We start from the raw sequence: 25977 nt of genomic DNA, 5'->3' as shown, positions 1-25977 counted from the left end.
CAGAAGCCTGTTGCGTGTAGTTTAAATCTATCTTGTTCAGTGTTAAGGATTATTGCAAGTAGCTCATTTTGTGTTTTGCTTTTGACTACTCTTAAGTAGGGTAAAAGTAATTTAAAAAAAAAAAAAAAAAAAAAAAAAGAAAGCTGCAGTAACAACTTTCTACCTTCCTCCTAGCACTAGTGCAAGTGAACTTTCTGACCATTTTGAAGAGGCTGCAGACCTCACTCTGGAGGATCTTGTTCAACCTAATTGCAACTGTCAAGGCTCTTCCAGTTGTAAGAAAAATGCTGGTAAAACATCTTGCCAGGAGAGAGATTTTCAAAGAAAATCCAAAGTAAACATTGCTCTTTGCTACTTATTTTTACTTTATTTTGTTTGTTAGATAGTCTTTTATATATTTATGAATACTTTTTTGCTTTTTATGTCTTTGGGTTGATAACGCTTTAGCGTTGAACTGTGCTATGTCACTGCTGTTACGTCACTGACCACTTCTTAAACATAACATCATTTAAACAAAACTGTTCTATGGCAATTCTTTGGTGAACATATTACTTATGTGTGTGTGTGCATATGTATATATTTTAATGTCTAGTCCTACTCAGTATCTACAACCTGCGATAAAACTGTGGAACAAGAAAATAAGCATCTTAAGGAGAAGCTGAATGCACTTCATGAACAGAATGCATCTTTGACTTCTCAGAACCACTACCTAAAGAATAAAGTTGAAACAATCAACTTTGAATTGATGCAGTCAAAAACAAGAGTATGTATCTTTAATGTATTTTTTTCTCTGGAAAAATATCACCAGCGACCATGATTCTTGAGTTCATAATTCCGGGTGGAATGTGCTATTTTTCTGTCTTGACTTATTCTAATCAAGTGTTTTTTAATAGTTATAGTAGTGTTTGTCACTAATTTTAGGAGAGAATAGTTTGGAATCTATTTCTCTATGAGCAAAGCAACTGTATTTATTATAAATTCTGTCTACTTATGTTCCAGAATTTTTTTATTAAGCCAGTAAGTTGTAGAATGAGAGTAAGTCATAGAGTGAGAACTTGTTGTGCTAGGTGCTATATTAAAGGGGGGAGGGGAAACCCTGTTCCTGCCCCCCCACATCATAAAATGTGATAATAAAGAGATGGAAGAATAAATTATGTGAGAAAATGTTTAAATGATGTAGCTAGTATTGCACGTTCAGGTGGCTAGGTATATTTTTCTGGGCTATGTTAATGTGAAGATTTATAATAACAGTAGTTATACTGTGTCTAGGAAGTGGAAAAATGTTGAGCTTTTGAATTAAATAGCATTGCTATTTAGAAGAAGTGAAGATAAATTCAAAAGAAATACTGTACATAATGAATCATTATGACAGCATATGCTTATATATACTTTTTTCAAGACAATTGCATTGTTGTATTTGGTGTAAATGTAACAAAATATAGCTATGCTTTACACCTCTTGCCTGAGAAGTGTTATCTTTAAGTACAAATGCATAGATAAACAAAATTGATTTTCCTGCCACAGGAAGGACAAGTAGAGGAACATAAGTGTGGGGGAGAAACCAAGAGACAAGATCAACATGTAAAGAAACCACTCTGCTGACAGTGTATCATACTAGAATGGTGCTAGGGAACTGGGAAGGTGTTAAACGAGCAGAAAGTTGGAGGTCAATTTATATATATATAACCAAGCATCTTCTACAGCAAAGTTAAGGGTGCTGTGCTCTTCAATAAACAGGTGCTTCTTGTGCATTTTATCTGAAGGTATATATGCAAGTGTTAATGAAACCCCAAATATGTTTGTATTTCAGATTTCTTATCTTGAGTCAGCTCTAGGTATGCGTTCAGCCAGCATTCCTAAACTAGAAGAACAAATTGTAAATTTGGAAGCAGAAGTTTCAGCTCAAGATAAAATTCTGAGGTAGTAAATGTACTTTTATAATGAAGGTTTTATTTTGGCCTGATTGTTAAGCATAACTTTTTTCAGGATCACATAATGGTGGTTCCATGGGGGTCATGAGGTGTGGGTTTTGAAATTTTCCCTTCAAAGTCATGTTTATGAGAGGGGACATGTTTTGTTTTGTTTTATATTGATATCTTATGTATGAAGAATGTGCTTTAGGAAATGGAGGAAAATAGTAAAGGCTAGTAAAGGGATGAGTTTATAATCTACACTAAACATGAATGTGCCCTTATAACTGAGTCATGTGTACGCTGCATGATTATGTAACTTACATAGTAAAAAAAAAAAAAATACATTATTTTCAAATGTGATTTTGCAGCAGATCATTTCTTCACAAGTATGTCATTCAGTACAAATGGCCAAATAAAGCTAATATAACCAAAATATCCAGAAGCTGTCAGGAAGACACAGTTGTCTCAATTTCTTAATAGCTGAAGCTATATAATATTCAAATAATACCTTAATCAGCCTGTTCTCACAAAGCAAGTAAAATACTTTAAATGTTGTTTGGTGGGTTAGTAGTGTTCTTTGCCATACTGGTTCTGGACCAGTCATAACTATGTCCAGAAAAATAGCGTTTTTTTTGTGTTCAGATCTTTCTGTAACTCAAAGTCTATCATTTGAGTCCTTGGCATCAATGACATCTGAAGTTTGGACACCCCTCCAGACCAGACACTCTTGGAGTTCTCTGGTCAGTCTGGAAACTGTGGGGGTCCCACATTAATCTCTTCTGAGATTTGCAGCATGTTAGACTAGTTCTTCTCAAACACTGTATATAGAAGAGGAAAAAAGTGTGTGTGTGTGTATATATATATATATATTAAACAAAAATATTCCCATTTTTTAGTTATGCTTTCTGTTCATTTACTAGAGATGCAGAAGACAAACTAGAGCAAAGCCAGAAAATGGTAGTGGAAAGAGAACACATCTTACAAAGATATAAAGAGGACTATAAAAATCTGAAAATGCAGTTAATTGAACGAAGCAAGCAAGGAAAGAGGTACTATGTGATTTTTAACAAACTGAATACAAAATTCATTACTAATGCATAAGTGTTTATTCCCATTGGTGGATGTTTACTTTGTGGAATGAAATCTGTCTGCTTTATGGATTTTTATTAAAATGAAAAAAATTATCATTCTTTGTAAAGGTACCTTTAAAAATTGGTACTATTTTTTAATCTTGAAATTTGCTCATAGTTGCAGACTGATATTGGTTAGGCAGCTAAACTGTGTTTTACTGTATATTATATCACCTGTTTTTTCTCCTCAAAATAGATGTAGTGCAGTTGAGAGTTGAAATGTGTCCAGAATGTATTTTACCTGAATTATTTTTCAGTTTGTCTTGCAAGCACCTACAGCATATGCTTATTTTTCTGTATTTCAAGTATATACTTGTAATCAACAGAACTGTTCAACAGTGTGGTATTACAGGGGGAGAGGAGAATCAATAAGAACAAACTTGCATGAAAGAGCAGTTTTGTTATACTTAATCTTGTCTATATGTGTGTTACAGGTGAGGGGGCTGGTACTATTTCCCCCTCATCCTCACCTTCCTTTCCTATTGCATCCTTTTCATTGAACCTAGTAGTTGTGTGGCTATTGGGAAGGTTAGATCACTTCTTTGAACTGCTGGGAGATTACCGTCCACAATCCTATCATCCCCAAAATGTAATTTTAAAGAAAGGAGAGAAATAAATGAACTGGGCAGGTAGGAATCTTTTCATTTAACTGCATTATCTTAAGCAAAAGGATAACTGAACTCATGGTTTAGGAAAGCATTTCTCGAGTCTTTTGAGTGTGAAAGCCTTGCTTGGCTTGTCTCTCTACCCCCTGAATTAGCTCTAACCTTCCCCACTGTTCAGGGGAGGTGGGGCTGAGCAACACTGATCTAGGAGTAGGCTGTACTTAGGTGAGGCACTTGCCCTGTCCCCACAGTTCCCTCAGTGGAAGAGAAGAGATTCGTACTGAACAGAAGTAATTCTGTTGTGCTTGTGTTGGATGCCCTGAACAATTTGCATCCTTAAGGTCTCACAAAGCTACTGCTCCAGCTTCTTCCCAAGTGAGTAATGATATAGGAAGGTAAGAGGGAGAAAGAAGAAGAATAAAGAGGAATAATAGGCGATCTGGGTTTCTTCTTTGAACAGTTGCTCACTCTCATGTCACTCCAGTGTCTGTTTCCTTTACTGTTACTGAGGCCATCTTGTCAGTATCCTCATATAACTTTTTCTGTGGTCGGTTCTTGTCAGTCCCAGCATAAGTCCAGTCGTGCAGAGCTCCCTACAGCATCAAAACCTCTTCTAGTCCCCCTTAAGCCCTTTGAATTTCAAGGGGCACTCTTCTTTTTCTGTTTCTTTATCATACACACTATCTCAATCCCTAGGTCTTTTAGCGGTAGGGACAAGGGAGCCTCAGGATGACTTGAGTCACAAACTATTTGAAAAGCATTAGAAATTTATTTTTTACATTCTTATTATTTGGATTTAGTTTGTTAATATGCAAAAATGAAATTTAAAAAAAAGTGCCTCATATGAAACTTCTTTTAATTGAAGAATTGGAAAGTTGGAAGGAGAAAGGAAGTTATTAAAGGCTATTAATTTAGTTGTTGTGTTTTCTGATTTTGGGTAACTGGAAGAAATAATTATAATTATTGAAACTGATTTTTAAAATTGGTATACTTTGCAGAGCAGAACAGCAAAGAAATGAAGCTTTGTTGAATGCTGAGGAGCTAACAAAAGCTTTCAAAAAGTATAAAGAGAAAATAACTGAAAAATTGGAAAAGGTATGTTTTCCCCCCCCCCCCCCCCCCCCCGCAGTTATTTTTGCTGTGCTGCTAGGACTTTGTTTCTTCCAGTGCACTGGGCAGTAAACAATAATGGTCCATTAGTAGATCAGTTGTCTCTGCTTGTTGGTGGCAAAGACTTAAGAGAGGATAAGCAACTATTTTTGGTAATAACTTTAGTTACTACCAAACGCTGGTGTTAAACTGGCTTTGCACCGTTTAGCCAGTCTGCATCCCTAAGGTAGCCTAACACTGTTGCTCTTTCTTTTCTGTCTCTTGCTTGTCAGTCAGGAATTCTAAGTTTAAAAGTGTGTGATCCCTTTTAAAGACCCCTTTTGACTCCACATAAGCTTTCCACTGAAACATGCACTAGAGAAGAGCCAAGACGAAAATGAAGTCATCTCCCAAAGTTCCAGTGTTTGAAGCTGTTAATGTTGCCTGCCTGGCAGAAGGAGAAATTACACAGGCTTGAGTTGGTTACCTCTTAAGGAGAATTTTGATTTGATTAGACTTCCTTCCTTGTGGGAGGAGATTGCCTAAATATATTGTCCTAAAAACACTAAACTAAAATAATATTACTCTTTTCCCAAGTGTCAGAAAAAAAGAAGAAAACTTTTTTTTTTTTGCTCTCCTGTTTCTCACAGTAGTGAGCAATAGAATTATGTACTGCTTACAAGAAAAACAAGCAGCATACTGTTTATAGTATTTTTTTTTTAAAAAGCATATTGGCCATGGAAATTTAGATTATTAGTAATGAAAAGTTACTTTTTAAGGTTCAAGCTGAAGAAGCAGCCTTGGAAAAATATTTGATTAATTGTGAAAAAGAAAAAGAGAAATTGAGTGAAAAGTGTGTCAGCTACCGGAAGGATTTAGAAGTCCTAGAAGAGCAGCTAAGGTAAGGCAAAAGTTTTAAATTTCTGTGCAGTTATACGGGAAGAAATTTCATGTTACCATTGTCTCTGGGGAGCTACTTTCCAATTCATGTAGTCTAAACCAAATCAGGACCAGCATTAGTGAAGATCTGAGATCAGCTTTCCCACCCCACCCCTTTTCTGGGAGTGCAGGTTCCGAACCTGCTTGCACAAAGCTCCTGTGGCAGATGTGGGTGTTCTGGCTTTATCTCTCTTCTGCACCCTGCAGTCTGCCAGTATACATGCCAGTGAGAAAGCACCCTACAAGTTTGCTTACATGCACCCCCAGGTGTGGGTCCCTACTTGTTACATCCCATACTGTTAGTCCACTAGCTGAAGTGCAGGCTGTTCTCGGTATCTGATGGGGAGACTGCACTCGGGTCTGAACAGATGTTTGTGATGCAGGCAGGGCAACTTCTGGCAGTGTCAAACTAGGTTTTGACTATTGCTCTGTTCCCACTCCAAGCTCTTTCCCCACTGTCACAAGTTTTCATGCTTTCCATATATTTCTTTTCAAACTGACTGCTTCTTTGTTTTAAAGTTTCTTTTGTAATTCCCTCATTACTGTTAAATCCAGCTGGTGGTTGTCTTCCTCTAGCATTATCAGTTTTGGGCAAACACCCGTTCAGACAGTTTTGGGTGTCCCGTTCACACATGTTGTCAACAGTCACATTCTTAACAGTTGTTGTTTTCTAGGCCATATTGCCAAGGGTGGGCAGAGTGAGCACCCCCACACTAACTTGAGCTCGCTGCTGCTAGTAGGGACCTTTCCTCTAGACTGCCCTCTTTTCTCTGATAACTTGCACCAGGTTTGGCCCTCATCAGGCCCTTTGCTGAGCCAATTCAACTTGGCAGACTAATAGATACATTAAAAAATTAATAATTTCTGATGGGTTAAAAATACAGTTGGCTCACTGTACAGTTGGATATGTGGGGAAAGGAGAAATAGGATCTCTCCCCCTCTTGTTGGCAACAGAGTGCTAGATTAGCTCAGTTTTAATACATTATCTTCATCTGTTATTACTGTAAGTTATACAGTTATTTCATCCTCTTCCTGAATTCCCTTTCCTTCAGCACCGTTAGAGCCATCTTGATGTATCTCCTACCAGTGTCTCTCTGGATAGTGCTTAAAAATATAATAACTCGCTAAGAGTGAGAAGCAGTTCATTCTCTGCTTTTGTTTGCCCATAGCAGTTTGAATCTTGGTCCTTAGGAAGAGTGAAAACTTAGTAAAGCTATAAAAACTCCTCTGTCCTTTGTATGGAGCTAATCCTGGATTTTGAGAGGGAGGAAACTAGTGAAGCAGCATATTTATGGGGCATTCTTTTCCTAGTACTTTTAATAATAAGAATCCTAGTCTCCTTCTCTGTTTAGCTATGCCTTTTGAATGTATATGTACTGTTTTAGGCAATCAAGGGAAGAGAATCATAGCACAAAAGAAGGAATTAAGAATCTAGAGGCAAAGAATGCTGAAACAGCATCACTGCTGGCTCAGTCCAACCAGACGATCCTCAAGCTTGAGAGAGAACTTAGTGACAAAGGAATAGTACTTAAAGAAAAAAACGCTTTAATAAGTGAAAATGCAGAGTTGAAAGCAGTTACGGCACAGCAACGTGACCACTTGAAATTATGTCATCAAGAAATTGAGGATTTGAGGAAAGAGCTCAGCACACTAGAAACTATTATTTCCCAGTTGTCTCTAAGTACATCTGAAGAGGTACAGTAGCTGATACATTATTATAAATTGTACTGTGCATCTTGAATGATTCTTATTGGTGTTGCATGGAAATTCTGTGAAGTTCTGGAGGGATAATTTGAGTACAATTTCTTTTGTTTTCAAGATGCATGGATGAAGCGTTTTGTTAAGTTTAAATAATTTACTTGGTCGTCCGATTCAAGAATGAGGAATAGGTGCTTTGGAGTTGATTAATGAGCATGCATTTAAAATGACACTTTTTGTTCCTCTGTCCTATGTATCGATTCTTCAGATGAAGGTATATTCTCCAAAACATGATATCCTACTATGCGGTACTGAGGCTCCTCTCAGTTGAACAGTATGACAGTGTCACACAGCCGCAATCGATTTGTCAACCTTAGCAGCGGTAGTGGAAGAATTAGTACTGGAGAGATGTTTATAGGACCTTTTTTTACTTGGAAAGAAAAAGTGCACTTTCCCAGACTGCAAATTAACTTTTGTTTTAACAGAATGAGCCTGGCTTATCAGCCTGAGGTTTGCACTGGTGAACTTTATAACTTAACTGAGTGTGGTTGGGAAATCAGGTAAAGAAACCCAAAGTTGTGAGCTAACTGGAGTTACTGGAGGAACTCTTTGGGAAGTCAAAGCAGACAGCAAGGCTAGGAAGAAACATTCAAGGTCAGGAGTACAGAGCACATCTGATCTCTTTGTTATTTTAAAAGTATAAACGTGAGTAGTTTGAAAACAAAATCAAAAGTATTTTTCTTATGGTTTTGGGATTGCCAAAGAAAATATAATAATTTTGTATGAAACATGATGTATTGCACTGTTATAACTATGGAGGTTTATTTGGAGGGTCCTTAAAGAATTGTTTTGGGGCCCTTTTTGGAAAATAAATTATATTTGCTATTTCTGGAAAAATGGGAATTATTTCAGTAACTTAATGGACTATTTAGAAGCTCTCTGTAACTTGAAGGGGAAAATGGTATTAAATGCAGTCATTGAAATCTGAAAAGAAATGTGATGTGAGAAGTTCAAAAAGTGGAATTTCTTATAATATCTCTGTTTAGTCTTTCATGGCAAAAACGTTCACACTTCAGTGCCTGTACGTACATATCTAAAGGAGAGGCCTCAGTCTCTGGGAGTCTTGAAGCCTATAATTCCTACTCATTTATGAGAAGAATTTTAAAGGTCAGGTTTCCCAAACTTTTAACATCCTGGCGTATGTGTCTTCAAAAATGATATGCTTGTAGACTATATGAATTAATCATACTATGAAGGAATAAAAAGTCAATTTTGCATTGATTTTGGTTTTCCCTTAACTTTTAGTTTAAATGGCACCACTTGAAACATCAGCTGCCCAGTTCCTCCACAAAAGAAGCACTCTCAGACTCTTGTGAATCAAATAAATCTTTGATTGCAGACCTGAGGTATAACTTTCTGGTTACTGAATTATGACAAGAATAGGCAGATAATTAGGAGGTATTAGTAGAGCATGTACAGAGAATATTAAATATTTGCCTTCTTTTTTGTGATAGACTGAAATTGGCAGTAAAAGAAGCAGAAATTCGGAAGCATCACGCAAACCTAGCTGTATGTAAGATAGCTGAGCATCTTTCTAATGAAAACAAAGGACAAGAAAGTAGCAAATTATGTGTCACGGAAACAGAGCCTGTCAAACTGACTGGAAATCAAGCAGGTAAACTTACTGAAGTATCTGTACAAGTCCTTGTGATTAAGCCGCAGAATAGGAGTTCAAATTTTTGTGGGATTTAAATTGCTTTTCTAGTAATATCTTCTGTAAATTATGATGATCTCCAGGCACAATATGCTTCTTTTTGCAAGTTAAGAGTTACTTGTTCAGCCAGAGTCTAGCTACAAACCATATTGAAATGGAAATATGTCTGTCTTTATGCTGTTTATGCTAAGGTCTCCATATATGTCGTCACATTAGAGGGGAAAAATTAAAAAGTTATTCTTGTATCTGAATACTATGTTTATTAGTTCAACGTGCTGTGGTTAAATTTTATTTCTCTTTTGATGGGATGTATGATTTTTAACTTGATTGCTGGTTTGTATGCTCTTCTGTAAATGAATCTTAGGCTTCTTTTTTTTTTTTTTTTTTCCTAACTTTGAGAAAAGAGAAAATGTCAACAGTTGGAACTTATCAGCAAACAATTTGAAAAGGAGAAGCAAAAATTCAAGAAAGAGGTTGAAGAGTTAGGCACTGAACTAACAAAAGTGAATTATGAGAACTCTTCTTTGAAGACCAGCATGGCTCAGAGAGCCAGTCAGTTTCAGGTCATACAGGAAGAACTATTGGAGAAGGCTTCAAAAACTAGTAACTTAGAGCGAGAAGTAAGTTCTTAGCAGCACTAGAAAAAATGTGATGCTTTTTGTTCTTTGTTCAGTAAGCAAAGAGAGGTAAGACAATTTTTACGGAAAACTGCAATTGCCATATTTTTAAGTAATTTTAAAGTCCGATTTATTTAAGAAAAAATTGGAAATAACAAGCTTTTGAGCAAGCAGGAAAATTTAAAGGTAGCAGTCTTAATTTTTCTGTTGTCAGGAATCTCTAGTTTTAAAGCTGAAGTAGTTGATGGGCTTTATTACTGCTATTTAGATTATTATATGGGAAGTATGCATGGTCTTGTGGCTTTAATATGCTTTAATTAATACCTACTTAAGGAATAGATTTTTGAAATAACAATTTTAAGTATTTTTCTTCATTAAACGTTAATACAGTTGCCAGAGACCAACATTGTTTCTGGAGAGCTGCAAAAGAAATTAAGCTTTAACTAGCTGTTCTCAGGTTAAATATGTTGAAATGCTAACATTTACGTTCTGGTGCTAATGTGTTTATAGAATTTCAGTATACATTGAGATGCAAAATCTCCTTGTAGTAGTCATGAAATGTTATAAATCCTTAATAGCTAATTCCCTTTTATGACACTGATGGTTATTATGAATTGTGCGTGTTTGAGGTAAATTGCCCTAAATTCTTCTCTGTAAGTAATAATGATTAATAAATGATACAGAAATAAATACAGTATTAAAAATACCAAGCAGCTGTAGTAGCTAAAACAGAATTGATAAGAAAACCTATACAATTAAAAATATTTCAATAAACCTGAAACAATTGTCTTCACACTGTTTTGTGCTGTATTTGTTTTTAGATAGCAAAGAAATCTTCTCAACTTTCTGCACTGGAAAAACAGTTGGAAGAAAAGACTATTGCTTATTCTTCAGCTGCAGCAAGAAATACTGAGTTGGAAAAGGAACTCATGGTAAAATATTCTCAGTGAGAAACTACATCTTTGTAAATTTAAATAGAGATTAAAGTTAAAATGGTATCATTACACATACTGAAAATGGATAGACTTTCAGATCTGGTAGACAATCCATTCAGTTTTTAGGCACTAATGTTTTAAAAGCCTGAGAAATTTCACTTCAAATAAAACTTTTATTTTTAACCTTTGAACACAAATATTAAGTTATTAGTGATATGTTACTTTTTTCCTTTTGATTGTATGTAGAATGAAAACCTGGTCCTATCAAAATCAGTGGTAGCGTTGCCATCTGTTTCAGTGAGAACAGAATTTCATCCACACTATTAAAATTTTGAGCTTCTTCATCCTTTCAGCTCACTCTCTAAGTTTCCTTCTATTTAATACCTGTTTAGTACAATTACCTTACTTTCCAGTAGAGCAAAACTACTCCTAAAATAACATATACATGATTGATTTGGGAGTACAGGACAAATAGAAAAGAGTGTGGGAAAGGTTATAATGTACTGTGCTGGCACTGTTTTCTTTCTTTTTCTGAAATGCTCACGCAGTCTTCTATACAAAGGTATTAGGGTAAGAGAGAGCAGAGATGGATTCCAAATGTTAAATGTGACATTTGGCAAATCACTTCATTTCTGTTTCTTTTTTCTGTTGTTGTTTAAGTTGCGTAATTTTAAGAAATACATATTGACCCCTGGATAAAAAAGTATTGTAAGTGGGAAGCAGTGTGGAAGGTAGTCTAACATTTGGATCACTGTAAATTCAGGTCCTGGTACTGTTATATACTGTTATATATTACTGTTATATACACTCCCTCAGCAGGGAGGGTCTAAGCTTGCTAGAAAAGGAAACAATCTGTGTGATCCCTTTCAAATGAAAACTTGTATTTTGAAAGTTTCATATATCTGTGTGAACATAGAATTTCTTTTTGTCTTTCTATCTCGTGGAAGTTCCGTCCTTCAGTTGCTGTAATCTGTGCCAGTAGTCTGCCTTGGCAGACATCCTGCCTGCGTAGTGGCTGCATTTAGGGGCTTTCTGTACGTATATTGTAGGCTTGATATTCTTTGAGATGAAACATGCTGTACATAACTTTAATATTCTCTGTGTGGTTCTTGTATGAAGGCCAGGACCTTGATTACAAATAGTAAAGTATTTGGTATCAGAGTTAAATTATTTTATCGAGGTTTTTCTGTTGTTGCCATTTCCCAGGAAAAGAAAAGCCACATTCATAAGCTGGAAAGAACCATCAGTGAAGAACGTGAGCAAGTAGCTTCAGTGTTTGAAAAAGCAAAGTTAATTCACCTTGAGCAGCACAAAGAGATGGAGAAACAGATTGAATTAGTAAGACCTTCTCTGTTAATATGTATGAGTGATATACTTGGTAACTTTTCTCCTATGTTGACTAATTTCTTTGTTTATTCAGTAATTCTGAGGCAGACATCCAGTTAAAATTTTGTTGTATCTTCTCCCTACGTTTCCTGATTTTAGTTTATTTTCTGTCCAACACTCAACAATGTCACAACACTTCTCTGAGATATGAATATACTCTTTTCTGTTCAAAACAGGAAATCAGATATCCTTCATAGCAACATCTTCCCTTAATCCCCTGAAATCCTTGGAAGTCGTTTCGCACAAGTTCATCATCTGCACGCTAAGGGGAAACTGAAGAGAAATATGGGCCTAGGAAGAGTACCATTGCTCTTAGGTCCAAAGGAAAACATCTAGCGCAGAGCAAACTATAGCTTCTAACACTATTCATTTGTTTGCAGAACCTTTGCCAAGCTGAGTCTTAGGAACATCTGTGTACAGTGAGAACCTTTATTAGGGTTTTTCAGACTTTTATATAAGAATTCAGTCTTTTCATGTGATTAACAGCTAGCCAATGTTATACTTTTAAAGAAGCTTGTCACATTTTACTAAAAAAGATGCATGTCTGTCTTTTTTGGCTGATAACAATATAAACAGTAATTACACTCTGCCTGCCCTGATTCTCTTGCTTCTGCTGTTGCTTTTAAATATGAAGAATTTGAGGTTTCTCGGTATTTTTAATATTGTTCTGTACTGCTGTTGGCCTGAACCTGTTCACTTTTTATTTTCAAGGTAGTGGGTGAATGGAATTGAATGACATAATTAGATGTATAGTTCTCTGGAAAAGCTTATTAAAATAATAAATGAATTATTGTTTGTGGACAGCTTCAGACACAGCTGGATAAGAAACACCAACAATTCATTGAACAAGAAAAAACAATGTCTATTTTACAACAAGATGTTATATGTAAACAACATCACATAGAATCGTTGGATGAGCTGCTGATAGAAAGCAGAGAGGTAAGCTTGGCTCTTGATTTCCTCAAAATGCAAATCAAACAAGTGACTTTTAGGGATGAAAAGCATGTCCAAGGACATGTGAAAATGGGAGAAGATGAAAAATACTTGCATCTTTTGCTGCTTCTTAGTTCTTTTTTGAGTCATTGATTGGATCTAGATTAGACCTGAAGCTATTCTAAACTGTACAAACTTTAATGACTCTCCATTGTTTGCTGTCTCAGCATTCTGGTTATGCCTCTGGTTTGTACCTTGGGCTTCTTGCCGCAATCAAAGGAAAGAGGTCTGAGTAAAGAGCTATTGCATCTATTCTGCACCAGGTGGAGAACAAAGAATACTGTACTATGGCAATCTAAACTCCTCTTATAATTCCTGTTCACAGCTGAATATAAAGGGACACTTACTAGGAGCGAAATTCACTTAGAAGTGTAATATACACAAGTACAATACCAAAGTAATTGTATTGTAAATACACTGATTTTTTTTTTTTTCCTGATTCCTAGTATGGGTTTTTAGCATTTTAACTTTTATTACTGCAACTATATTAGTATTTTGTTCCCTTGAAAAAAATACGTGTACAACAGGAAATGGAAAAACAAAATGTCAACAAAGATGAAGGACTGAAGATACTGCAAAGTCAGTTAACTGAAGAAACGATCAAAGTTAGTAAGTTCTTTGTAATTTTCAATTAATAATCTTTAAATTGCAATAATGTAGTTCATTCCTTTTATCCTTTATGGACAGGCTGTATTAAAGACCACTTTATAGAAATTTGTCTCTTGTAAGTATTTCGGAATCACTAACCCAAAGCCTTCCAAACATTCTTTTTTTTTTTTTTTTTTAAAAAAAAGGTAGTATGGTATGGTTTAATAAATTGGTAGCATTGAAAGTGTTAGCCCATCCACCAAAGCTTATCAGCACAATTGATATTGAAATGAATTGATGAGAAGTATCTTCTTAGCAGTGAAACCAAACAGTTAAAAAGTTTAATCACTGTGGCTTAAGATTTCTGGAGATTTGTTCTTTAAAGTTTATATCTGCACAAGATTACAAAGTATTTGTTTGAGATTACTCAAATCCAAATTAATAGTAAAAAAGCAGATAGTTTAGTATTGTTGATACTGCTGCCATAAGATATTATGTTTCATGTTTTATATTAAAGCTGTTGCTTTCCTTTCTGGTGAAACTCAGGGCACTGTCTCTCAGTGAAGAAAACAAAAACATACACTCTTTAGTAGCCTTTTGAGAGGTGTTGTATTAAGAGCTGAGTCTCATTTTTGAAAAAGCCTTATCACAATTCATAAACTTATGAATAAAATTCTGTATGTAAAATTTAATCAATAATAATGCATGTTGTATAAATGACTTGGTATTGTGTATATATTTGTTTTTAAATTCTAGCTATTGAGATATACTGGAATATTTTGTCAGTACAGATAGTCTTACGTGATTTAAAAACAGTCTAAAGTAATTTAATTTCATAAATGTTTTTAATTTCTAGATGTTATTTCAATTCTTTAAAGTTTATCAGAATATTCCATGCCTATTTTAATGCTATTCAGATTAAAATATAGCTTTTCAGACATTTTACACAAAGGTGCTTTTTAACATTTTTTTAGACTTCCAACTCGTTAATCAGAAATTTACTAATTTGAAGTGGTCCATTACATGTAACTAGGTGAGACAACTTCAGTCAGCACTGGACATATGTAAGGAAGAACTTGCACTGTATTTGAGTCAGACAGAAGAAAATAAGGAGATATTTGAAAATCAGCTTAAAAAGAAATCTGAAGAGGTAACAGCTTGTTTTAACAACTTTCCTGTATTGCGGAGAAAACTGCTGTTATGAATGATGTAATCTAAAAGTTTGTCTTTGAAAGAAGAGACAAAACATTTGCAGCAGGGGTTGTGAAAAGGAAGTAAGCTGAGAAAATACTATGCTTTGTGAAGCTAAAAGGGTGAAAAGCATGGCTAGAAAAGATTGCATAAACTTAGGGTGAAGAAATACCCGGAGAAAAGAACTGCTGAAAGAAGTAAAGCAATCAGGATTAAGTTAAGGAAAACATTATCTTGAAAAAAAATTGAGATAGAGATAGCTATCGCTGTATAAACTTATGTGCATATGATTGATTTGTTTGTGTTGTGAGCATCCTGCTGGGGAAGAAATCCTGGGCATAAGAAAACTTTTCAAATTCCAACCATTGAATTTTACCACACTTTACTATCTGAAAGCAGGAAAGACTGAAGTTAAATATTAGTGAGTTGTTTGTTTGTTTGCTTTTTAAGTAGTGTGGATGACTAACCATAGAAGTAATTATAAAGAGAAATAGGAGACCAGTCAGTTCTGCATTACCTACTGAGAGACATGCATTAATCAAACTTAGGTTATTGGACCTTGTACAGGATTAACTGGATAGGAATATGTGGTCTGTATTATGCATAAGCCTGTAATATCCACTGTTTCTTTTTAAGCCCTAAAAATCCATTGTTCTTAATTATGCCGCATATGGCGAGGCTGGTTGCTATGTGAAACTCTTGAAACTCAAAGGTAGCAACTGAGGTTTTGCAATCATGACCAGTATTTTCCTCAAGTAACTAACAGAGTTACTACTTCTATCTTGGAGTGAGCAGTTAGTGATTTTTTTTTTTTTTTAATTTACTTATTTTAAGTAACGTGATTTTTTTCAGAAAATGCTCGGCATCCATCGTTGATAAAACAGACCACCCAACATGTGACAAGTTAGGCACTCAGGATCCCTGGTTGTTTTATCAATGACATAGAGACAGGAAGAAAGAAAGGGGAGGACTAAGGACAGCATCTCAAGGCGAAAACAGGGACTTTGAGAAATAAAGTAGGAAGAGTGGCAGAAAGGAAGGTCATTCACCTCTTAGTTTTGATGTAGGAATAATAATTTATAAATGAAAAATCTTGATTGCATTTGTTTTTAAACAAACAAACATAACCAGTTTAGATCTGATTAGAAAGCAAGGATTAAAAGACTGGTGCTGATAAGTGATTTCTTTCTTTATTTAAAAAAGATAGATGAATGATGAATTAGCACAAAGAGAAGTGTTTTATTGTAACGGAAAGTGAATGTATTTCAGGTTTGCTGGTTACAAAAAGAGATAAAATTAAAAAGTCAAAATCTTCAGGACACCAGCGAACAAAATGTTCTCCTACAGCAAACTTTGCATCACCAGCAGCAAATGTTACAGCAAGAAACGATTAGAAATGGTGAGCTGGAAGATAACCAAATTAAACTTGAAAAACAGGTACAGTGTGGTGAGAATAGCATATGTAAGGACAGATATTTAAATGTTTGTATATGTGTTTTATAACACCTTAGAAACTGAATGTTTATTTGATAAACTTACTGATTTGATGGTTGTTATTGCAGATCTATCTAAAATAAGTACTTTAATGGTAGTTTTTTGTTACTAGATTCTGTGCTATCCAACTAGCATTGGAGTGGCTGAATACTTGGAAAATCAAACCCTAGACTTCAATTAGGGAGAGATGTTTTGAAATTCAGGAAGTTGACCGTAGTTATATGTACTAGAAACTACTTGTCTTTCAAACGTGACTGCATATTTCTAGTCTTCGCTTATGTGCAATTTTAGAGTCTAAGGAAACTGTCTTAAAATTCTCAGTGTTAGTTGCAAGAGAAGGATGTGTATTTCTTGAAATGTAATTTAAAAGTGCCAACACTTTTTGAATCCAATTTTAAACAGGTTTCTAACTTGGAACACGAGCTTCAGAAACAGAAAGCATATGCAGAAAATGAGTTGAGAAAGGCAGAGGGGAAACTTCAGCTAGCTTCTCAGGAAGCAGATTTAAAAAGACAAAAGGTGGCTGAACTTACTAGCACAATCGGGTAGGTTTAAAATAACTGAGTGGTATGTTTTACAGATGCACATACTGTATTAGGAAGATTGGTCTTCAGTGAAATGTTGTTGAAATGGTATCAGTTGTGTAGTCATACAGTCGGTCTCTGTAGGAGCACAGACTGGAAGTCAGAAGGAAAGTTTCTAACCAGCAGAGACATGAGGTTCTGGAAGAGTCTTCCAATGGAGTAAATGCATGTCCAGACAACTTAATGAGTCTTAAGATAGCATGTGACATATTTATGAATTGAATTGTATTTTGAAGTTGCTTGTAATATTAGCAGCTGGATTCTAGGAGAACTTGGTGGTCTCGGAGAATACACTTGTGATTGCAAAAAAGCTTATCTGATATAGCTTTTTTATTCCTGTAACTGTTGCAGTTACTTGCCTAAGTGATGAGAATAACAACAATGACCTTTTACATAGTATTGTCTTTTCCTGAACAACTTTCTTTAACTTTTTTAATTTAAGTTGACAGGATTCCTAGTAAATCTGTTGCAGATCTGTGAACAGAATCCCAGTGGATTCTTCAGTATTACGTGATTCACAAGTGTATCTGTCTTCTCAGAACATATAAGGATATATATTTGTTGCTTTTAATATTACAAAATTCATTGCATTTTGCTCTGCTTGCTTTTTTTAATTAGGGAGATTAAATTAGAACTGGATCAGTGCAAGGCTGAACTTACTGGTGTAGAGAAAGAAATAATGCAATTAAAACAAGATGGTGAAGACAAAACAATGCAGATAAATCAACTGGACGTTACTTTGGAAGAAACACGATCAGAGCTCAGTAAAAAGGCAAATGAAGGTAACTTAGCTACATTGTTTTTAAGGCTTCCATGCATAATGCAATTTCTCTTTACTTTATGTATTAAATAGATATTTCTTCCTGTTATTTTATAATCAAGTACCACAAGAGACCTAAAATATGACAGTTTTGAGGGGATTTTTTAAATCTTTTTTTTTTATTTTGCTGGTAATTACATAGTAAAATACTATACATACTTCTTTTTAAAACAGCTTCTGCACACTCTCACTTGTGTGGGATGTATGTACCTTTAATGCGGATGAAAGGACTGAGCAGATTGTCCCTGTAAATTGGTAAAGTGGTTTCTTAATATGTTGATCAAACAAGACATAGGTCTAACAAAGGTATATTCTATTCAGAAAAGTTCAGCTCTTAAAAAGGTCACAAGAGAATCTATGGAAACAAACTAACTTCCCAACCCCTCCTTATCCATTTAATTTTACTCTTCCTTTAAATCGGAGGCTTGCCAGCAATTCTATTTGCATTTTTACATAGCACTACGTGTTTAGTTACTATGGTTTCTCTCCATTTTCCCCTTGGCCAAATGCTTTAGATGCGTTCTTATATTTTAAGTCTGTTACAGATTCTGAGATGAATAAAAAGAGTGAAGCCTTTGGTGCTGTGAAAGGGTGGTTGTACAGTCCCAGCAGTTACTTTATTTTTTTTTTTTAAGATTTTACTAAAAATAGTGATACTGGAAATCAGTTATGATTAAAAGTGCTAATCGGCAATGGTATCACATAAAGAACCTCACTTACCGATGATTAAACTTTTGTGTGTGTTTTTTTTTTTTTTTTTTTTTTTTTTTTGTAATCATCATAGTGAATGAGTTAGAAGATAAGCTGCTTCAAAGTGAGACTTGCCATAGGGAAGCCTTACAGAAAATAGCAGAACTAGAATCTTCATTACAGAATGCCCATGGAGAATTAAAAATCACTTTAAGACAGCTTCAGGAATTGCGAGATACATTACAGAAGGCACAGTCCTCTCTGGAGGAGAAGCATGTTGCTATCAAGGATCTAACAGCTGAGCTCAGGTAAGTTGGTATCTTTTCTATCTTGAAAACTTAGTTCCATTAGTTTTGCCTTGGAAATAGCAAAACAGTTGCCTGGTAACTCGGATGATCTGTTTTGTCTTAGCAGCTCTCTAATTTTTGGCTGGCTTGTGGCTGTTGGATAACTTGTTACAGTAGCTCCTTGACTCACTTTTAATTTCTAAAAGTGATACTGAATTCTTGTTTTGAAGTTCAGTTTAAAAATGTGTTACAATTACTTTCTGAATCCCAAGGCTGTGGAATAATAGTAAGAGGAATGACTTTTTTTTACAATTAAGTTGTCCTTTTTCCTCTATGATGATAAATTAATGACACTTTCTTCTATGCTGTTTTTTTTTAGTAATATGGGAATATATTTATTATTTAATGATATATTATCCTCATAACCAATGAAATAACTTGAATAAAGAAATTATTGGGAAATCTCCACCTTGAAGACAGTTTACAGAATTACTCCATTTGGGTTTGCTTTTTTCGCAGTTAGTTGATTTACATTTTAGAGTAATTTCACTTTGAATAAGGACTAGATCTAATGGTTTTCAAACTGAATACCTGAAGCTAAGCAACTGAATGTGCAGTTAAGCAAATACATGTATGGAAATTGCAGGTACTGCAAGGGAGAACTGGAAGACAAAAAACAAGAACTCTTCGACATGGAGCAAGCACTGAAAGAAAGGAATTGGGAACTGAAACAAAGAGCAGCTCAGGTCAGATCTTAAGCATGTTGCTGACAACTGTTCCTGTTATGTAGTAATATATAAAATGACCACTAGATTTAATTGCATTAACACATCATTCCAAACTGCATTGTTAATATAGTCATGGTGTCAACCTCAAAACCACCTGTATGTTTCTGAAGGCTTGAAACAGGACAGATCAGGTTATGCTCCTTTGAGATGACAAAGTGGTCCCAGAATACTGTTTTGACAGGACAGAAAACTTATGTAAACCTATCCCATGATTTCTTAGTAATAAAGTTACAGGACAGATGGTATCTCCTTAATGTTTGATACAATGAAGGAAAGATCTGCATTGAAGTGCATTCTGAGATGACAGATTCCTTTCCATGTTTGCACTGGAGCATATTTGAGTAGATATAAAGCAGCCTCTAAATATGAAGTAGTATCTTTGCTGTGAATAAGTTGCTGTAACTTGCTTGATATGTTTTCAGTCTTTTGGTCCGACTTCAGGATCGGATACCCCTTATAGAAGAACTATTCTTCTGTCACTTAAAAATTAACCTTCTAATAGCTACTTTCTGCAGGAGTTAGCAGCCTCTGTATCCAAGAATATTTGATACAAAAAAAAGAAAAAATTCTGTTGACTGAAAACAAGGAGGCCAGAGTTTTCAATATATTCTTGCCACGCTTCCCTGTGAGCTGCTCCACGAATTCATCAAAGCAAAAGGATTTTTTTGCTTTGGCAAAGTTAGGCATTTTCTAACAGGAAGGATTAGTATGATAAGATACTCAGTGAATTCAGTTTAAACTGAGAACTCGATTTGCTTTCTGTGTATCTGAGGACCAAATCTATTCAGGTATGGATTTTTTTTCCTCCTTTTCTCTTTGTATTTGGCTCCTATTTTTTAAATGAGATGGCTGAATTGCATTTTTATATTGACTACTTGAGAGCATGTTCTTGAGACTAAAAGGCATTAGCTTCATTCCTTATGCTATCATATTTTGTAACATTATTTCTTAAATTCTACATAGCAGAGGAAAAATAAAATATTTCTTTTTTTCCTTTTTACCTCTAGATTACACAGTTGGATATGACAGTCCGTGAACATAGGGGAGAAATGGAACAACAAATAATTCGATTGGAAGGCAATTTAGAGAAATCAGAATTAGAAATTAAAGAATGCAATAAACAGGTAATTCTTACTTAAAAACCTAGCTCTGCTAGCATAGGGCAATTAATGATATAGGAATATCTGGTCCTGGGACACAATAGCTAGCCAGGCTTAAACCAGAAAAGCAAGACAGGTATCTTATTTTGAGGAGAAGGAAGGAGGGAAAACCTTAATATTCTAATAACGAAAATATTTTTTTCATCAATTAAAACTAAAGCTATTACAGGGAAATGCCAGTATAAATAAAGAAATTGTAGCTTTGTACTTAATAAAATATTAGCTCTGAAACTGCTCTTTTAAAATAGGAAAATGTTGGCACAATAAAATATAAAAATTGACAAGGGAACACAGTCAGAGGTAATACTTGACAGCAGTTCTAAGTTTTTCTTCTTATTATTTTTGTTGTCCTGATTTCAGTAAAATGTTTATTCTAATTTAATTACCTTTTGTGTTCAGATTGAGAGCTTAGATGGCAAACTCCAGCATTCTAAAGATGAGCTTCGTGAAAAAGAGTTTGAACTGCTCCAGAGAGATCAAGAAATAAATCAGCTAAAGAAAAAAATTGAAAGAAAACAACAAAGGCTAGCAGCTTTTGAAAAGGTAAGGTGTTCCTTGGATACATGGGATGTTTTTGCTGAGGTAGCCGTTATTTGCAATTCACTGAACAGTTCTTTGTGTGAGTTCTTTGTACTCTGTATATGTAGTGTGCCTGTAACAAGGTAATAAACAAGGTGAGAAAACGGCCTTCTCCCTAAACATGGTGCTCGCAAATATTATGAAATTATCTACTGAAATTATTGGTTGAAGTTCATTTTAAAGAAATTATCAATTTTTACTATGATTATCATAACTGCCTAGAAAGAACTGTCTAGCATCTCTTTGGAATGACAGTGTCATTACTTCTCCCCAAGTTATTGCAGTTGTATATCCTGATATTTGATGGATCTTAATTAAAATTAAACCAGTTCAATGGTATAAAAATAAACAAATTTAATGGCATGCTCTTAATGTTTTGTTTTGTGGAGAAATTTGAATAAATATTGATTATCTTATTCTTTCATAACCTGATGCACTGGATATGGTCTGCCCTGAAATGAAATGAAACGACGCTGTATGATGAGAGCATCTTATGCTTTAAATATTTAGCTTGTGAGAATAATTTCATCAAAAGAGCACTGAAATAGAGGGTGCTTATGGGAACTAGAAAGGGTAGCTTTTGTATAGCGAACAGGAGCATACAGATAGAATAGAGAAGATAGCTACATTTTACTTTATGAATGATACAAATCTTTGTTTTCAGGCCTGAATCAACAACTAATTTATACAGGTTAAAAATATGCTGCTATTTTTATGAATGTGCTACCATGTAAGTGTTCACTATAAGGTGCTGCATCTTCCTTTTAAATATCTATGTTGGCCTGCTGAGAGAGATAGGACTTTGGACTTGGATGGACTATAGATCAGGTATGGCATGGCATGACATGTCTTGTCTTTGTGACCTTCAAGAGTCTATAAATACCAAAAGGAACATTACATTTTTTGAGTGCTGTGTGTTTGACAGGGTTTTGCTTTGTTTTTTAGATTCCTGAGGAGGGAAGAATGCAAATTGTGCCATATACATATTCTTTGAGATCTGATGTTATTTACCTATTACAGACAGTGAAAGATCAGGAGAGCTGCATTGGAGACCAGTACAAGGAAGCATTAGACTTGGGTCAACAGCTGAGGCTGGAACGAGAACAGCTGCAGCACACTCACTCAGAACTGCTGGAGACTCGTCGAATGCTAGTTCAGGCTCAAAGAGAAGCAGACAGGCTCTCACATGAATTGGAAGAAGTAAACCATTTGTCCCAAGAAAAGGTAACTCAGCATCTCAAATTTCAGAATATACTTCCAGTAGTACTAGAATTAGCTATTGAAAAATATGTTCTGTTCTGGAAAGGGTACATTTACTTTGCAGTTTAAAGTTTGTGACAGTGAAACATCTTGTAGTTTTGTTTTGGGCTGGGAGTGTCTAGGTTTTCTTTTCCCTTTGCCTTTTGCCATAAATGGCAGCTTTGTTGGCTTTGATTCTGAAAGAGAAAGTTTCTTGGTCTTTTCTCGGTAACTATGGACAAAAGATGTCCAAATTTTAAAGTGCTATTGCCAGCAATTTTTTTTTTTAATAACTTACCAAAGTTTACCTAACTGCTCAGCAAAAAATGATATTTCCTTTGTTGCGTGGAACAGAGATGGGAAATGGCCTATATGTTTCCATAACTAAATATATGCAAGGAACTGGAATGAGTCAGAACGTCACACAATAGCTGTCTGCCCACTGTCTTTCCTTTTTCCCATACACAGGTCAGACCCAGCTGCAGTTCCTGTTCTCTTGAATATAGCTACTCCTCTCTTGTATGATGCTACGAGTTAGTAGCCAGTGCAGAGAAAATGGAAAGAAAGGATGTGCATTCCTCCGTGTTTTTCACTGAAGAACTGTGAGGTTCACTGAAGCACAATAACTTCCTTTGCCTAATAGTTAAATGTGTATAAAGCAGCAATTTTTATGTCTTTCTTGCAAGACAAGACATAGTAAATAAAAACAGATTACTCTTCTGCTTAAGATAATAGTCTTAAATACAGGGGTCTCAGTTCTGTTCCTGAGTCTGGATGCAGGCTACCTGTTTTAACTTGAGTTAGTCTCTTCATTTGTCTCTCTTCACCCTCTTTATCAAATATGTGTAGTTTCTAGTTGTGAAGACATGTACATCAGTAGAATGTAGATGTAGAATTTTAATACTAGCTATTTAAAAAAAAATTAGAAAGAAAACGAGGGAACATTAAAAGTTAGAAGGGAGCCTTTATTTGCTCGTTATTTGTCTTCCTGATTTGCCAGTTTTCAGCCTCTACAAACCTCTAGTGGCAGAGCTCTGCAGTTGTAATCAAGCTTTGGAAGAGCATTGTCATGCAAAAAGCTTAAAAATAATAATTTGTAAAAGCAAGTTCATAACCACCTGGCTGAGGTAATCATTTCCTGTTTGTGTGTACTCTCTAGGAAGTATTCTAAATTCTGAGGTTTCTTGCTTGACTGTGTAATGTACAACCATGTTTACTGCAAGCAAACTCCTAGTCGAGGGAGTGTGACTTTATACTGCTTTCATTCAGTAGGTTTACATTTGTCCTAGAAGCTAAAAGCGGTTTGCAGCTTGTTGACTGCCATGCTTTAGGCCTTGTTCAGCTGCTGGTTTCATATGAACAAATAGGGAAATGGCTGACCTCTCCATGCTTCCTTGCATAAAACACAAACTCAGATTCACTTACATCCCACGATTGTTCAGGTTTAATAGTTTGCATTTACACCGTTTTTCGTTTACAGGCATGGTTCACAGTATCACTAACTATCTTTCAGGAATCTCGTGCAAATCGTTTGGCAGAAGAACTTGGTGCTGCCCAAGCTCGTGAAGCTCAGCTAGAAGCACGAATGCAATTTGAGATAAAAAAGCTTTCTGCAGAATTAGATTTATTAAAAGATGCTTGTCAGCTAGAGGTAAATACCACAACTGAAACGACTCCTGCCATTTTGGTTATGTCGCATTTGTCTGTTTTTTTTTTTTCTCTTTCTGGGATAAGATATGTGAGAAGTTTTCCTTCCTGTGCAGGCATTTGATTTGTTTTCCGGAGCACTGGGGTTTAGCTGTGTCCCTGCTAAATATGAGGGTTCTTTTACTGCAAAATGAAGTAATGTTATATCTGCCCTTTTGGCTTCTGTTAAAATGATTATTTAGGACAGTCATGAACCATCTACCTGCTGCTACTTGCCACCCTTCATACATGTAATTAGCATATTATTTCTAACTCTTTCCTTCACTCTGGGGGTGATTCTGAAGGAGAGGGTTTCCTACATAGCCGCAATACAAATGCTGACTGAACACTTCCTTCCCAGACAAAAAAAGGAGTCTAAGTTAAAAGAATAAGCATATACATTTTTTGAAGCAGCAGGTGATATGTTTTGCCAGAACTGCTTCCGATCAACTAATTTTATTTGGATACAGAAAGGGTAACTGTGCCTTGAAGGCCATTTATGGCTTTGGGGTCTTTTGTGTCTGAACTGAGATTTCAAAGGTAATAAGTTGGTTCACCTAAGTCCTCAAGGAAGTCTCTAGCGGTTAGAGTTATCCTCTAAAAATCTAATATCTACGTTTGTCCAAAAATAAACTCATGAATGTAGGGATCTTCTTCACATCATGAAGTAACGAAATCCTAAGAGAAAGAATTAGGCATATTAGCAGACTCTTCCTCTTCTCGTAGTGAGAGTGATGTGAGTTCCCTTAAGGATATTTTCCTGTGATACACCTTGTCTTTCTGATCCAATAAATGCTCCTGGATGAAAATCTTAACCAGAGAAAGGTTCTGTAAATAAAATGTCAACTAAAAATTAAAATCCTAAGAGGTACCCATATAAATGTATTATCTAAGAAGTTCATAACTCTAATCAGATTCTCTCTGCCATTTACCATTTGTACTGGGAAATGTTGAGGAGGGAGGGAAAACATTTTTACTCAGGTTCTCTGGGCAAGCTATATTCTTATAGCTCTCACTATTTCACCCAACTAAGGAGATGTCTTACTCCAATTTTAATTTATACTTCCAAATTGATCTTACTGACTTTAAAACTTCTTGTGTTTAAAAGGCTGCTGTTACTGAGACGTGTATTTTTTCACTGTGGTAAATGCTACCCTTCTACAGGTCCTTCACCAGATCTGCCTTGGCTTCTGGAGACAGTTTTTTTTTTTGGTGAATTTTAGGAAATGGAAAATAAAACCAGAGAACATGTATTCTGATTTAGATTTTTTTTCAGCCTATTTGAGATTTAAGTCTTAAATGATCACCATTTTTCCAGGTCTTGGAATTTGACAGTGTATTATTAATACAGACTTAAATAAGTCACTGTTTAATCACCCTTTCATGTCCAGTTTTGAAAAAGCAGTTTTTCAAATGAGATTTGTTCTGAAAATCTCTCCATCAGACTATAAGACCCTTAGAGCTCGTACTTCTGAACTGAAAAAACTAACATGCTTATGCATTTAATTAAAAGTAACCTTGCAGAGATCTCCGTTACAAAGATTTTTTTCCTGCCTATTACATAAAGGTAAGGTTTTGTTTCATACCTGGGGTCAGCATGGGTTCTCATAGCATTCAGGAAATTGCACTGTCATTATTTTTTTTTTTTAAGGAATACCAGGAAAAAAAGAGAGGCCCAGGAATGGTATAGGCAAGGCTGTGAAAATATACCTATTCCGGTCATCTTCCTTGAGAGACTTGGGATGAAGGATATGGAATTTAAAAATTATTCTCAGCATAGTTAAGTAGATAAAATACTGGATTTCAGAAGCATTCTACAAAGAAGTGTAATATATCACAGAGAGGATCTGGC

At 35.3% G+C, this 25977-nt stretch overlaps 1 protein-coding gene across 4 annotated transcripts in view; it reads left to right on the top strand.

Annotated features, from left to right (window-relative positions):
• CCDC18 (coiled-coil domain containing 18) overlaps positions 1-25977 on the top strand; it is a 30063-nt gene that overhangs the window by 1155 nt on the left and 2931 nt on the right. For 2 of the 4 annotated variants that reach the window (XM_068952444.1, XM_068952443.1), the window contains exons 3-26: positions 175-334; positions 593-763; positions 1811-1920; positions 2834-2962; positions 4647-4743; positions 5517-5638; positions 7062-7371; positions 8680-8780; positions 8889-9049; positions 9488-9708; positions 10527-10637; positions 11847-11978; positions 12831-12965; positions 13547-13624; positions 14641-14757; positions 16068-16235; positions 16695-16837; positions 17495-17658; positions 18481-18694; positions 19320-19419; positions 20469-20585; positions 21021-21164; positions 22221-22424; positions 23953-24090. In XM_068952444.1, the coding sequence (XP_068808545.1) occupies positions 175-334; positions 593-763; positions 1811-1920; positions 2834-2962; positions 4647-4743; positions 5517-5638; positions 7062-7371; positions 8680-8780; positions 8889-9049; positions 9488-9708; positions 10527-10637; positions 11847-11978; positions 12831-12965; positions 13547-13624; positions 14641-14757; positions 16068-16235; positions 16695-16837; positions 17495-17658; positions 18481-18694; positions 19320-19419; positions 20469-20585; positions 21021-21164; positions 22221-22424; positions 23953-24090 (3547 nt within the window). The other 2 variants (XR_011142533.1, XM_068952445.1) reach the window with 2 other exon arrangements.

Source organism: Struthio camelus, chromosome 8 (assembly GCF_040807025.1).
Source record: "Struthio camelus isolate bStrCam1 chromosome 8, bStrCam1.hap1, whole genome shotgun sequence".
In the NCBI taxonomy this organism is placed as follows: domain Eukaryota; kingdom Metazoa; phylum Chordata; class Aves; order Struthioniformes; family Struthionidae; genus Struthio; species Struthio camelus.
The sequence above is the reverse complement of the archived record's forward strand: the minus strand, read 5'-3'. Positions and strand labels throughout refer to the sequence as shown.